This window comes from Zosterops lateralis, assembly GCF_965231275.1.
Source record: "Zosterops lateralis genome assembly, chromosome: 39".
Taxonomy (NCBI): domain Eukaryota; kingdom Metazoa; phylum Chordata; class Aves; order Passeriformes; family Zosteropidae; genus Zosterops; species Zosterops lateralis.
Window position 1 is genome coordinate 18,948 of NC_139799.1, and position 13,426 is coordinate 32,373.

The window sequence follows — 13,426 nt, forward strand, 5'->3', positions numbered from 1 at the left end:
GGGATTTTTTTGGGATTTTTTAGGGATTTTTTTGGGGAATTTATTGGGATTTTTAGGGGATTTTTTTCGGATATTTTTGGGGAATTTTTTGCTGAGTTTTTGGGATTTTTTTCAGATTTTTTGGGATTGTTTTGGTATTTTTTTGGTATTTTTTTCGGATTTTTTGGGGATTTTTTTCAGATTTTTTTTTAGAGTTTTTTCAGATTTTTTTCAGATTTTTTTCCAGATTTTTTTTGGATTTTTTTCAGATTTTTTTGAGATTTTTTGGCGGTTTTTTGGCGGTTTTTTTGGGATTTTTCTGGGTATATTTTGGGATTTTTTTCGAAATTTTTTGGGTATTTTTTGAGGATTTTTTTGGGATTTTTTTCAGATTTTTTTGAAATTTTTTAGGATTTTTTTGGATTTTTTTGGCATTTTTTGGGGATTTTTTGGGGGATTTTTTGGGATTTTTTTCAGATTTTTTAGAGATTTTTTGGCATTTTTTTCAGATTTTTTGGGGATTTTTTTTCAATTTTTTGGGATTTTTTTGGGATTTTTTTGGGTATTTTTTAGGGATTTTTTCAGATTTTTTTGGGATTTTTTTGGGAATTTTTGGGATTTTTTTGGGGATTTTTTTGGGGATTTTTTTGCAATTTTTTGGGATTTTTTGGGGATTTTTTGGGTATTTTTTAGGAATTTTTTAGGATTTTTTTAGGAATTTTTTTCGAATTTTTGGAGGTTTTTTGGGGAATTTTTTGGGATTTTTTTAGGAATTTTTTGGGAATTTATTGGTATTTTTTGGGGATTTTTTTTGGATTTTTTTCAGATTTTTTGGCTATTTTTTGGGATTTTTTGGAGAATTTTTTAAGGTTTTTTCAGATTTTTTAGAGATTTTTTTAAGAATTTTTTAGGATTTTTTTGGATATTTTTGGGGATTTTTTTGGGATTTTTTTGCAATTTTTTGAGGATTTTTTGGGGATTTTTTTGGTATTTTTGGGGGATTTTTTTCAGATTTTTTTTTTCAGATTTTTTTGGAATTTTTTTCAAAATTTTTGGGGATTTTTTTGGGATTTATTGGGATTTTTTTGAGATTTTTTTTTAGGATTTTTTCAGAAATTTCTGGGATTTTGTTGGGAATTTTTTTCAGATTTTTGGGGGACTTTTTGGAGAATTTTTTGGGGATTTTTTTAGGATTTTTTGGATTTTTTTAGGATTTTTTAAGAATTTTTTGGGGGTTTTTTGGTATTTTTTGGGATTTTTTGGGGATTTTTTTGGGATTTTTTTGGGATTTTTTTTTTTTTTTTTGGGATTTTTTTGCAATTTTTTTGGGATTTTTTGGGATTTTTTTCAGATTTTTTTTTAGGGATTTTTTAAGGAATTTTTTGGGGATTTTTTTTTTGTATTTTCGGGTATTTTTTGAGTATTTTTTGGGATTTTTTTGGCGGATTTTTCTTGTATTTTTTGGGATTTTTTGGGGATTTTTTTGAGATTTTTTTGGAATTTTTTTCGAATTTTTTTTTATTTTTTTGGGGATTTTTTTGGAATTTTTTTCAGATTTTTTTCAGATTTTTTTGATTTTTTTTTCAGATTTTTTTGGAATTTTTTTCGAATATTTTGGCAATTTTTGAGTATTTTTTTCGAATTTTTTTCAGATTTTTTGGGATTTTTTACAGAATTTTTTGGGGATTTTTTTGGGATTTTTTGGGGAATTTATTGGGATTTTTAGGGGATTTTTTTCGGATATTTTTGGGGAATTTTTGCTGATTTTTTGGGATTTTTTTCAGATTTTTTGGGATTGTTTTGGGTTTTTTTTGGTATTTTTTTCGGATTTTTTGGGGATTTTTTTAGGAATTTTTTGGGATATTTTTTGGATTTTTTTGCAATTTTTTGAGATTTTTTTAGGACTTTTTTAGGTATTTTTTTCAGATTCTTTTCAGATTTTTTTGGATATTTTTCTACATTTTTTGGGTATTTTTTGGGTATTTTTCGGGATTTTTTTGGGATTTTTTTAGGATTTTTTGGAGATTTTTTAGGGATTTTTTTGAGATTTTTTGCAATTTCTTGGGATTTTTTTGGGATTTTTTTCAGATTTTTTGGGGATTTTTTTTCAGATTTTTTAGAATTTTTTTAGGAATTTTTTAGGAATTTTTGGGTGTTTTTTTGGGATTTTTTTAGGGAATTTTTTCAGAGTTTTTGGGATTTTTTTGGGGCTTTTGGGTATTTTTTGGGATTTTTTTGAGATTTTTTTGGGATTTTTTTAGGAATTTTTTAAGGATTTTTTTCAGATTTTTTTCCGATTTTTTTGGGATTTTTTTGTGGATTTTTTGGAATTTATTGAGCTTTTTTTTTGAATTTATTGGGAATTTTTTGGGATTTTTTTAGGAATTTTTTGGGATTTTTTGGGGGATTTTTTTCGAATTTTTTGGGGATTTTTTGGGATTTTTTTGAGATTTTTTACAGAATTTTTTTGGGATTTTTTTGGGAATTTTTTGGTAATTTTGGGGGATTTTTTGGAATTTTTTCAGATTTTTGGGGGATTTTTTTGGGATTTTTTCAGATTTTTTGGGGGGATTTTTTTGGAATTTTTTGCTGATTTTTGGGATTTTTTTTTGATTTTTTGGGGTGTTTTTTGGGATCTTTTTGGGGTATTTTGGGGTTTTTTTGAGGGTCTTTTTTTGGTAAAATTTTGTAAATTTTGTAACTTTTTTTTATAAATTTTTGTCGATTTTGTAAATTTATTTTGGAATTTAAAAAAAAAGAAATGTGAATTCTTTTTTTCTAAATTTCCTAAATTATTTTTAATAAATTTTTGTAAATTCTTTTTGTAATTTTTTTTAAATTTTTCTCTGTAAATTTTTTAAAATTTTCTGGAATTTTTTTTGTAAATTTTTTTTTGTAATTTTTTTTTTTAATTTTGTAAATTTTTCTCTGTAAATTCTTTAAAATTTTCCAAATTTTTTTTGTATTTTTAAAAACTTTTTTGTAATTTTTTTTAAAATTTTGTTGGGTTTTTTTCACAAATTTTATAATTTAAAAAAAAGAAATTTTGGTTTTTTTCCACAAATTTTATAATAAAAAAAATATTTTTTCAATATTTTTTGCTAAATTTTTTCACAAATTTTATAATTAAAAAAAATTATTTTTCAATATTTTTTTCCTAAATTTTTGTCAAATTTTTTCACAAAATTATCCCCAAAATTTTTTAATTTTTTGCAAATTTACCCCAAAATTCGTCCCAATGAAACAAAATTTTGGATTTTGGTCCAAATGGGGAATTTTTAATCCCAAATTTTATTCCAAATTTTTTATTCCGAATTTTTTTATCCCAAAATTCATCCCCATCGACCAAAATTTTGGATTTTGGTTCAAATTGGGAATTTTTATCCCCAAAATTTGTCCCAAATTAAACAAAATTTTGGATTTTAGTCCAAATTGGGGAATTTTTTATTCCAAATTTTATTCCAAATTTTATATTCCGAATTTTTTTATCCCAAAATTCGTCCCCATTGACCAAAATTTTTGGATTTTCGTCCCAAATGGGGAATTTTTTATTCCAAATTTTATCCCTTTTGACCAAAATTTTGGATTTTGGTTCAAATTGGGAATTTTTATCCCAAAATTCGTCCCAAATTAAACAAAATTTTGGATTTTTCGTCCCAAATGGGGAATTTTTAATCCCAAATTTTATTCCAAATTTTATATTCCGAATTTTTTTAGCCCAAAATTCGTCCCCATCGACCAAAATTTTTGGATTTTTATCCCAAATTGGGAATTTTTATCCCAAAATTCGTCCCAAATTAAACAAAATTTTGGATTTTTCGTCCCAATGGGGAATTTTTTATTCCAAATTTTATTCCAAATTTTATATTCCGAATTTTTTTTATCCCAAAATTCGTCCCCATCGACCAAAATTTTGGATTTTGGTCCAAAATTGGGAATTTTTTATTCCAAATTTTATCCCTTTTGACCAAAATTTTGGATTTTGGTCCAAATTGGGAATTTTTAATCCCAAAATTCATCCCTATTGAGACCCAACATTGACTTTTCCACCCAAAAAATGTCATTTTTAGCCCAAAATTCGTCCCAAATTAAACAAAATTTTGGATTTTTATTTTTTAATTCCAAATTTTATATTCCAAATTTTTCATTCCAAATTTTTCATTCCAAAATTCGTCCCCGTCGACCAAAATTTTGAGGTTTTTTCCCCATTTTTAAACCCAAAAAATTAATTTCAACATTAATTTTGTGTCTTTTCCTCCCCCCCCAGACCGCCCGGCCCCGCCCAACCTGACGGTGACGCCGTCGCCGCTGACGGTGGAAGGTCAACCTTTGCTCTTCCGCTGCTCGGCCCCTCCCGGCGCCGCCGCCGAGAGGAGATTCGGCTTTTTCCACGACGGCCTTGAAATCACCGAGGGGCTCCTGGAAGGTTCCGGCGGCGCCGAGGCCCGGCTGAAAGTGGAGAAAAGCGACCGGAACCGGACGGGGAATTTCAGCTGCCGATACGAGGAGATGACGGAGGGTCGGTGGATCGCGTCGTACGCCAGCGACGCCGTCCCGGTGGAGGTCAAAGGTGGGGTTTGGTTGGGTTTGGTTGGGTTTGGTTGGGTTTGGTTGAGTTTGGTTGGGTTTGGTTGGGTTTGGTTGGGTTTGGTTGGGTTTGGTTTGAGTTTGGTTGAGTTTGATTGAGTTTGGTTGAGTTTTATTGGGTTTGGTTGGGTTTGGTTGGGTTTGGTTGAGTTTTATTGGGTTTGGTTGAGTTTGGTCGAGTTTGGTTTGAGTTTGGTTGAGTTTGGTTGAGTTTGGTTGAGTTTGGTTGGGTTTGGTTGAGTTTGGTTGAGTTTGGTTGAGTTTGGTTGGGTTTGGTTGAGTTTGGTTGGGTTTGGTTGGGTTTGGTTGAGTTTGGTTGAGTTTGGTTGGGTTTGGTTGAGTTTGGTTGGGTTTGGTTGGGTTTGGTTGAGTTTGGTTGAGTTTGGTTGGGTTTGGTTGAGTTTGGTTGAGTTTTATTGGGTTTGGTTGGGTTTGGTTGGGTTTGGTTGAGTTTGGTTGGGTTTGGTTGAGTTTGGTTGAGTTTGGTTGAGTTTGGTTGAGTTTGGTTGGGTTTGGTTGAGTTTGGTTGAGTTTGGTTGAGTTTGGTTGGGTTTGGTTGAGTTTGGTTGGGTTTGGTTGGGTTTGGTTGAGTTTGGTTGAGTTTGGTTGGGTTTGGTTGAGTTTGGTTGGGTTTGGTTGGGTTTGGTTGAGTTTGGTTGAGTTTGGTTGGGTTTGGTTGAGTTTGGTTGAGTTTTATTGGGTTTGGTTGGGTTTGGTTCAGTTTGGTTGGGTTTGGTTGAGTTTGGTTGAGTTTGGTTGAGTTTGGTTGGGTTTGGTTGAGTTTGGTTGGGTTTGGTTGGGTTTGGTTGGGTTTGGTTGAGTTTGGTTCAGTTTGGTTGGGTTTGGTTGGGTTTGGTTGGGTTTGGTTGAGTTTGGTTGAGTTTGGTTCAGTTTGGTTGGGTTTGGTTGAGTTTGGTTGAGTTTGGTTGAGTTTGGTTGGGTTTGGTTGAGTTTGGTTGGGTTTGGTTGGGTTTGGTTGGGTTTGGTTGAGTTTAGTTGGGTTTGGTTGGGTTTGGTTGAGTTTGGTTGGGTTTGGTTTAGTTTGGTTGAGTTTGGTTGAGTTTGGTTGGGTTTGGTTGGGTTTGGTTGAGTTTGGTTTGGGTTTGGTTGAGTTTGGTTTGGGTTTGGTTGAGTTTGGTTGGGTTTGGTTGAGTTTGGTTTGGGTTTGGTTAGGTTTGGTTGAGTTTGGTTGAGTTTGGTTGAGTTTCATTGAGTTTGGTTGAGTTTGCTTGAGTTTGGTTGGGTTTGGTTGAGTTTGGTTGGGTTTGGTTGAGTTTGGTTGAGTTTGGTTGGGTTTGGTTGGGTTTGGTTGGGTTTGGTTGAGTTTGGTTGAGTTTGGTTGGGTTTGGTTGGGTTTGGTTGGGTTTGGTTGAGTTTGGTTGGGTTTGGTTGAGTTTGGTTGAGTTTTATTGGGTTTGGTTGGGTTTGGTTGGGTTTGGTTGGGTTTGGTTGAGTTTGGTTGGGTTTGGTTGGGTTTGGTTGGGTTTGGTTGAGTTTGGTTGAGTTTGGTTGGGTTTGGTTGGGTTTGGTTGGGTTTGGTTGAGTTTGGTTGGGTGTTTTGGGTTCCGTTGAGTTTCCCCAATCCCAGGCCGGTGCCCGGCCCCGGTGCTGTCGGTGGAGCCGCCCTCGGGCGTGGTCCCGGCCGGTCACCGCCTCCTCCTCACCTGCTCCGCCCCCCGGCGCCGCTTCCGCCGCCGTTTCCGCTTCTTCCGCGACGGCGCCGCGCTGCGTGACGTCATCGATGACGTCATCGGTGACGTCACGGGGGAGGAGGAGGGGGCGGAGCTGGAGCTGCCGAGGGTTTCCCGCCAATCCGGGGGGAATTTCAGCTGCCGATTGGAGGAGGAGGTGGGCGGGGCTTGGCTGGAGGCGCCGCCCAGTCGGGGCGTGGCCATGATGGTGACAGGTGAGTGACCACACCCACTCACCACACCCACTGACCACACCCACCTGAGTGACCACACCCACTGACCACACCCACTGACCACACCCACCTGAGTGACCACACCCACTGACCACACCCACCCCAGTGACCCCACCCACCCCAGTGACCACACCCACCCACTGACCACACCCACCCCTGTGACCACACCCACCCCAGTGACCACACCCACCCCAGTGACCACACCCACCCACTGACCACACCCACCCCAGTGACCACACCCGCTGACCACACCCACCCCAGTGACCACACCCACCCCACTGACCACACCCACCCACTGACCACACCCACCCCAGTGACCACACCCACCCAGTGACCACACCCACCCCAGTGACCCCACCCACCCCAGTGACCACACCTGCTGACCACACCCACCCCAGTGACCCCACCCACCCCAGTGACCACACCCACCCAGTGACCACACCCACCCCAGTGACCACACCCGCTGACCACACCCACCTGAGTGACCACACCCACTGACCACACCCCCTGACCACACCCACCTGAGTGACCACACCCACTGACCACCCCCCCTGACCACACCCACCCCAGTGACCACACCCACTTCAATGACCACACCCAAATTTCCCAGTTTTTCCCTAAAATTTCCCAATTTTTCCCCAAAATTTCTCAATTTTTCCCCAAAACTTCCCATTTTCCCAAAATTTCCCAATTTCCCCCAAAATCTCCCATTTTCCCCACAAAATTCCCAAATTTTCACCCAAAAATTTCCCAATTTTCTCCCCAAAATTTTTTTTCGGCGTGTTTCTGACCCTGGGGTTGGTTTTTGTGGAGATTTTTGGATTTTTTGATAATTTTCTGACATTTATTTTTTTCCGGAGGGGATTTCCCGCCCCCGGCCGAGTTCCAGCTCCTCCCATTGGCCGTCGGCGTCTCTGTGGGCGTGGCCTCGCTGCTCCTCGGGCTCCTATTGGCTGCCTGGATGTGCCGGAGGAGGAGGGGTCAGTGCGGGGGGGGAGGGGAGGGGATTGACCCCAAATTGACCCCAAAATTCTCCCAAAATTCTCCCCAAATTGACCCAAAATTGACCAAAAATTCTTCCCAAATTGGTCCCAAAATTCTCCCGAATTGGGCCCAAATTCTCCCAAATTCTCCCCAATTTGGCCCCAAAATTTCCCCAAATTGACCCAAAATTGGCCCAAAAATTGACCCAAAATTCTCCCAAATTGGCCCAAAATTGACCCAAAATTCTTCCCAAATTGGCCCAAAATTCTCCCCAAATTTGGCCCAAATTTGCCCTAAATTTGCCCCAAAATTCTCCCAAAATCTCCCCAAATTGGCCCCAAATTCTCCCCATGTTGGCCCAAAAATTCTCCCCAAATTGGCCCCAAATTCTCCCAAAATTCTCCTAAAATTGGCCTCAAATTGACCCAAAATTGGTTCAAAATTCTCCCCAAATTGGCCCCAAATTGGCCCCAAAATTATCCCCAAATTGGCCCCAAATTCCCCCCAAATTGGCCCCAAATTCTCACCAAATTGGCCCCAAATTCTCACCAAATTGGCCCCAAATTGACCCAAAATTGCCCCAAAATTCTTCCCAAATTTGCCCCAAATTGGCCCCAAATTGTCCCCAAAATTCTCCTCAAATTGGCCCCAAATTGCCCCAAAATTCTTCCCAAATTGTCCCCAAATTGCCTCAAATTGTCCCTAAAATTGTCCCCAAATTGACCCAAAATTGACCCAAAATTCTCCCCAAATTGGCCCCAAATTGTCCCAAAATTGGCTCCAAATTGTTCCCAAAATTCTCCCCAAATTGTCCCAAAATTGGCCCCAAATTGGCCCCAAAATTCTCCCCAATTTGGCCCCAAATTGACGCAAAATTGGCCCAAAATTCTCCCCAAATTGGCCCCAAAATTGACCAAAAATTGACCCAAATTGGCCCCAAATTCTCCCCAAATTGGCCCCAAAATCTCCTCAAATTGTCCCCAAAATTGTCCCAAATTCTCCCCAAATTGGCCCAAATTCTCCCCAAATTGGCCCCAAAATTCTCCCAAAATTTGCCCAAAATTTCCAATTTCTCTCCCAAAATTTCCCATTTTTTCACTCAAATTCACCTTTTTCCCCTCAACCCCCAAATTTTCCCCCAAAATTCTCCAATTTCCCCCCCAAAATGTGAATTTTCCCTTAAAATTTCTCATTTTACCCCTAAAAAACCTCTGATTTTCCCCCAAAAATTTCCTCCCAAATTCCCCAATTTTCCCCCCAAAAATCTCTGATTTTACCCCCAAAATTCCCGATTTTTCTCCAAAAAAAAAATCTCCATTTTTCACCCTAAAAACCCCTCAATTCTCTCCAAATCTTCATTTTTTTCCCCCAAATTGATAATTTTGTTCATAATTTATGATTTTTTTGGTCCGAAATTTATAATTTTTTTGCCCAAAATGTTGTTTTTTCGGCCCAATCCAGGGGGTTCCCGCTGGCGGGGGCTGCGCCCCGGGGACGACACCGGAACCCTCCGCATGGGAGACCTGGAGGTGGCCTCGTGAGCCGGCCACGCCCACCCGGGCCACGCCCACCCGGATCCCTGACCACGCCCACCCGGATCCCTGACCACGCCCACCCAGATCCCTGACCACGCCCACCAATATGGCTGACAATGCTGTGACCGCGCCCACCAATATGGCTGACAATGCTGTGACCACGCCCACCAATATGGCTGACAATGCTCTGACCACGCCCACCAATATGGCTGACAATGCTGTGACCACGCCCACCAATATGGCTGACAATGAACAGGCCACACCCACCAATATGGCTGACAATGCTCTGACCACGCCCACCAATATGGCTGACAATGAGCTGACCACGCCCACCAATATGGCTGACAATGAGCTGACCACGCCCACCAATATGGATGACAATGAACAGGCCACGCCCACCAATATGGCTGACAATGATTGCTGAGACCACGCCCACCAATATGGCTGACAATGCTGTGACCACGCCCACCAATATGGCTGACAATGCTGAGACCACGCCCACCAATATGGCTGACAATGATTGCTGACCACGCCCACCAATATGGCTGACAATGCTGAGACCACGCCCACCAATATGGCTGACAATGCTATGACCATGCCCACCAATATGACTGACAATGCTGAGACCACGCCCACAATATGGCTGACAATGATTGCTGAGACCACGCCCACCAATATGGCTGACAATGAGCTGACCACGCCCACCAATATGGCTGACAATGCTGTGACCACGCCCACCAATATGGCTGACAATGCTCTGACCACGCCCACCAATATGGCTGACAATGATTGCTGAGACCATGCCCACCAATATGGCTGACAATGCTGTGACCACGCCCACCAATATGGCTGACAATGCTGAGACCACGCCCACCAATATGGCTGACAATGATTGCTGACCATGCCCACCAATATGGCCACAATGAGCTGACCACGCCCACCAATATGGCTGACAATGATTGCTGAGACCACGCCCACCAATATGGCCACAATGAGCTGACCACGCCCACCAATATGGCTGACAATGATTGCTGAGACCATGCCCACCAATATGGCTGACAATGATTGCTGAGACCACGCCCACCAATATGGCCGACAATGAGCTGACCACGCCCACCAATATGGCTGACAATGCTGTGACCACGCCCACCAATATGGCTGACAATGCTGAGACCACGCCCACCAATATGGCTGACAATGATTGCTGACCATGCCCACCAATATGGCCACAATGAGCTGACCACGCCCACCAATATGGCTGACAATGCTCTGACCACGCCCACCAATATGACTGACAATGCTGTGACCACGCCCACCAATATGGCTGACAACGTGCTGACCGCGCCCACCAATATGGCTGACAATGAGATGACCACGCCCACCAATATGGCTGACAATGCTCTGACCACGCCCACCCATATGACTGACACTGCTGTGACCACGCCCACCAATATGGCCGACAATTATCTGACCACGCCCACCAATATGGCTGACAATGATTGTTGAACACGCCCAACAATATGGCTGACAATGAGCTGACCACGCCCACCAATATGGCTGACAATGATTGTTGACCACGCCCACCAATATGGCTGACAACGTGCTGACCTCGCCCACCAATATGGCTGACAATGAGCTGACCGCGCCCACAAATAATGATGAAGCCACGCCCACAAATATGGCTGACAATGAGCTGACCACGCCCACAAATAATGATGAAGCCACGCCCCCAATATGGCCCCCGCTCAAAGGCCACGCCCACAAAGCAGCTGATGCAATAAAGGCCACGCCCCCAAGATGGCCGCCATCCAAGGGCGATTGGTGGATCGCACAGTGCTGTGTCCTGATTGGTCGATTTGGATTTGGAGGGGGGATTTATGCAAATGAGATGTTAATGAGGGTCAACGAATGGTTTTGTGACAGGCCGTGATTGGGTTTGGGGGCCATTAAGACGCGTTTATGCAAATTAGATGCAAATTAGGGGTACAGGAAGGTTGCCTGGGGCTGTTAGGGGGACTGTAGGAATAATTAAAGCGCTTTTATGCAAATTCGATGCAAATTAGGGGTACAGGGAGGTTGTCTGGGGCTGTTAGGGGGACTGTAGGAATAATTAAAGCGCTTTTATGCAAATGAGATGCAAATTAAGAGGACTGGGAGGTTCCCTAAGGCAGTTTAGGGATAGTTTGTTCATAATTAAAGCGTTTTTATGCAAATGAGATGCTAATGAGGGGCCACAGGGAGGGTCTCTGGGGGGGGTCTTTTAATGAAAGGGAACAAATTAGGATGTTCTTATGCAAATGAGATGCAAATGAGGTGTGTCTAGACTGTCTCTGAAAGGGTCCTGGGCTATTGGGGGTGTGTTTATGCAAATGAGATGCAAATGAGGGGTGTGGGAGAGTCCCTGGAGGCGTTTTGGGGGCATATTAAGGGTGTTTATTCAAATGAGATGCAAATGAGGTGGGTCTAGATGGTCTCTGAAAGGGTCCTGGGCTTTGTGGGGGTGTGTTTATGCAAATGAGATGCAAATGAGGTGGGTCTAGGCGGTCTCTGAAAGGGTCCTGGGCTATGGGGGTGTGTTTATGCAAATGAGATGCAAATGAGGTGGGTCTAGGCGGTCTCTGAAAGGGTCCTGGGCTATGGGGGTGTGTTTATGCAAATGAGATGCAAATGAGAGGTGCGGGAGAGTCTCTGGAGGCGTTTGGGGGGCATATTAAGGGTGTTTATGCAAATGAGATGCAAATGAGGTGGGTCTAGACGGGCTCTGAAAGGGTCCTGGGCTATGGGGGGTGTGTTTATGCAAATGAGATGCAAATGAGGGACATAAAGTGGTCATTTGATGGGTCTTGGGGTGTTTGAGGGCTATTAAGAGGTGTTTATGCAAATGAGATGCAAATGAGGTGGGTCTAGACGGGCTCTGAAAGGGTCCTGGGCTATTGGGGGTGTGTTTATGCAAATGAGATGCAAATGAGGTGGGTCTAGACAGGCTCTGAAAGGGTCCTGGGCTATGGGGGGTGTGTTTATGCAAATGAGATGCAAATTAGGGTCTAGACAGGCTCTGAAAGGGTCCTGGGCTATGGGGGTGTGTGTTTATGCAAATGAGATGCTAATGAGAGTCTCCAGAAACATTTCGGGGCATTTATGGGGGAAATTAGGGTGGATTTATGCAAATGAGATGCAAATTAGGGGCGTGGGACACTCACTGAGTGCTCTAAAGCTCTTCTTATGCAAATGAGATGCAAATGAGGGCCACAGGGAGGGTCTCTGGGGGTCTTTTAATGAAAGGGAACGAATTAGGGGGTTCTTATGCAAATGAGATGCAAATGAGGTGGGTTTGGACGGGCTCTGAAAGGGTCCTGGTCTATGTGGGGTGTGTTTATGCAAATGAGATGCAAATGAGGTGGGTCTAGACGGGCTCTGAAAGGGTCCTGGGCTGTGGGGGGTGTGTTTATGCAAATGAGATGCTAATGAGAGTCTCCAGAAACATTTCGGGGCATTTATGGGGGAAATTAGGGTGGATTTATGCAAATGAGATGCAAATTAGGGGCGTGGGACACTCACTGAGTGCTCTAAAGCTCTTCTTATGCAAATGAGATGCAAATGAGGGCCACAGGGAGGGTCTCTGGGGGGGTCTTTTAATGAAAGGGAACAAATTAGGATGTTCTTATGCAAATGAGATGCAAATGAGGTGGGTCTAGACGGTCTCTGAATGGGTCCTGGGCTATGTGGGGTGTGTTTATGCAAATGAGATGCAAATGAGGGGTGTGGGAAAGTCTCTGGAGGCGTTTTGGGGGCATATTAAGGGTGTTTATGCAAATGAGATGCAAATGAGGTGGGTCTAGACGGGCTCTGGAAGGGTCCTGGGCTATGGGGGGGGTGTTTATGCAAATGAGATGCTAATGAGAGTCTCCAGAAACATTTCGGGGCATTTATGGGGGAAATTAGGGTGAATTTATGCAAATGAGATGCAAATTACGGGCGTGGTACACTCACTGAGTGCTCTAAAGCTCTTCTTATGCAAATGAGATGCAAATGAGGGCCACAGGGAGGGTCTCTGGGGGGTGTTTTAATGAAAGAGAACAAATTAGGGTGTTCTTATGCAAATGAGATGCAAATGAGGTGGGTCTAAACGGGCTCTGAAAGGGTCCTGGGCAATGTGGGGGTGTGTTTATGCAAATGAGATGCAAATGAGGTGGGTCTAGACGGGCTCTGAAAGGGTCCTGGGCAATGTGGGGGTGTGTTTATGCAAATGAGATGCAAATGAGAGGTGCGGGAGAGTCTCTGGAGGCGTTTTGGGGGCATATTAAGGGTGTTTATGCAAATGAGATGCAAATGAGAGACATAAAGTGGTAACTTGATGGGTCTTGGGGTGTTTGAGGGCTATTAAGAGGTGTTTATGCAAATGAGATGCAAATGAGGT

At 42.2% G+C, this 13,426-nt stretch overlaps 1 protein-coding gene across 1 annotated transcript; it reads left to right on the forward strand.

The window, feature by feature from the left end:
* Window positions 1–3,515: 3,515 nt before the first annotated feature.
* On the forward strand, window positions 3,516–9,055 carry LOC310921985 (uncharacterized protein; the record flags this gene model as incomplete). The annotated part of the gene is made up of 5 exons (XM_083882252.1): window positions 3,516–3,570; window positions 4,247–4,549; window positions 6,155–6,472; window positions 7,351–7,470; window positions 8,936–9,055. The coding sequence occupies 5 exons, from the start codon at window positions 3,516–3,518 to the stop codon at window positions 9,013–9,015; spliced, it is 876 nt and encodes a 291-aa protein (XP_083738378.1). The 3' UTR covers window positions 9,016–9,055.
* Between the last annotated feature and the right edge of the window lie 4,371 nt (window positions 9,056–13,426).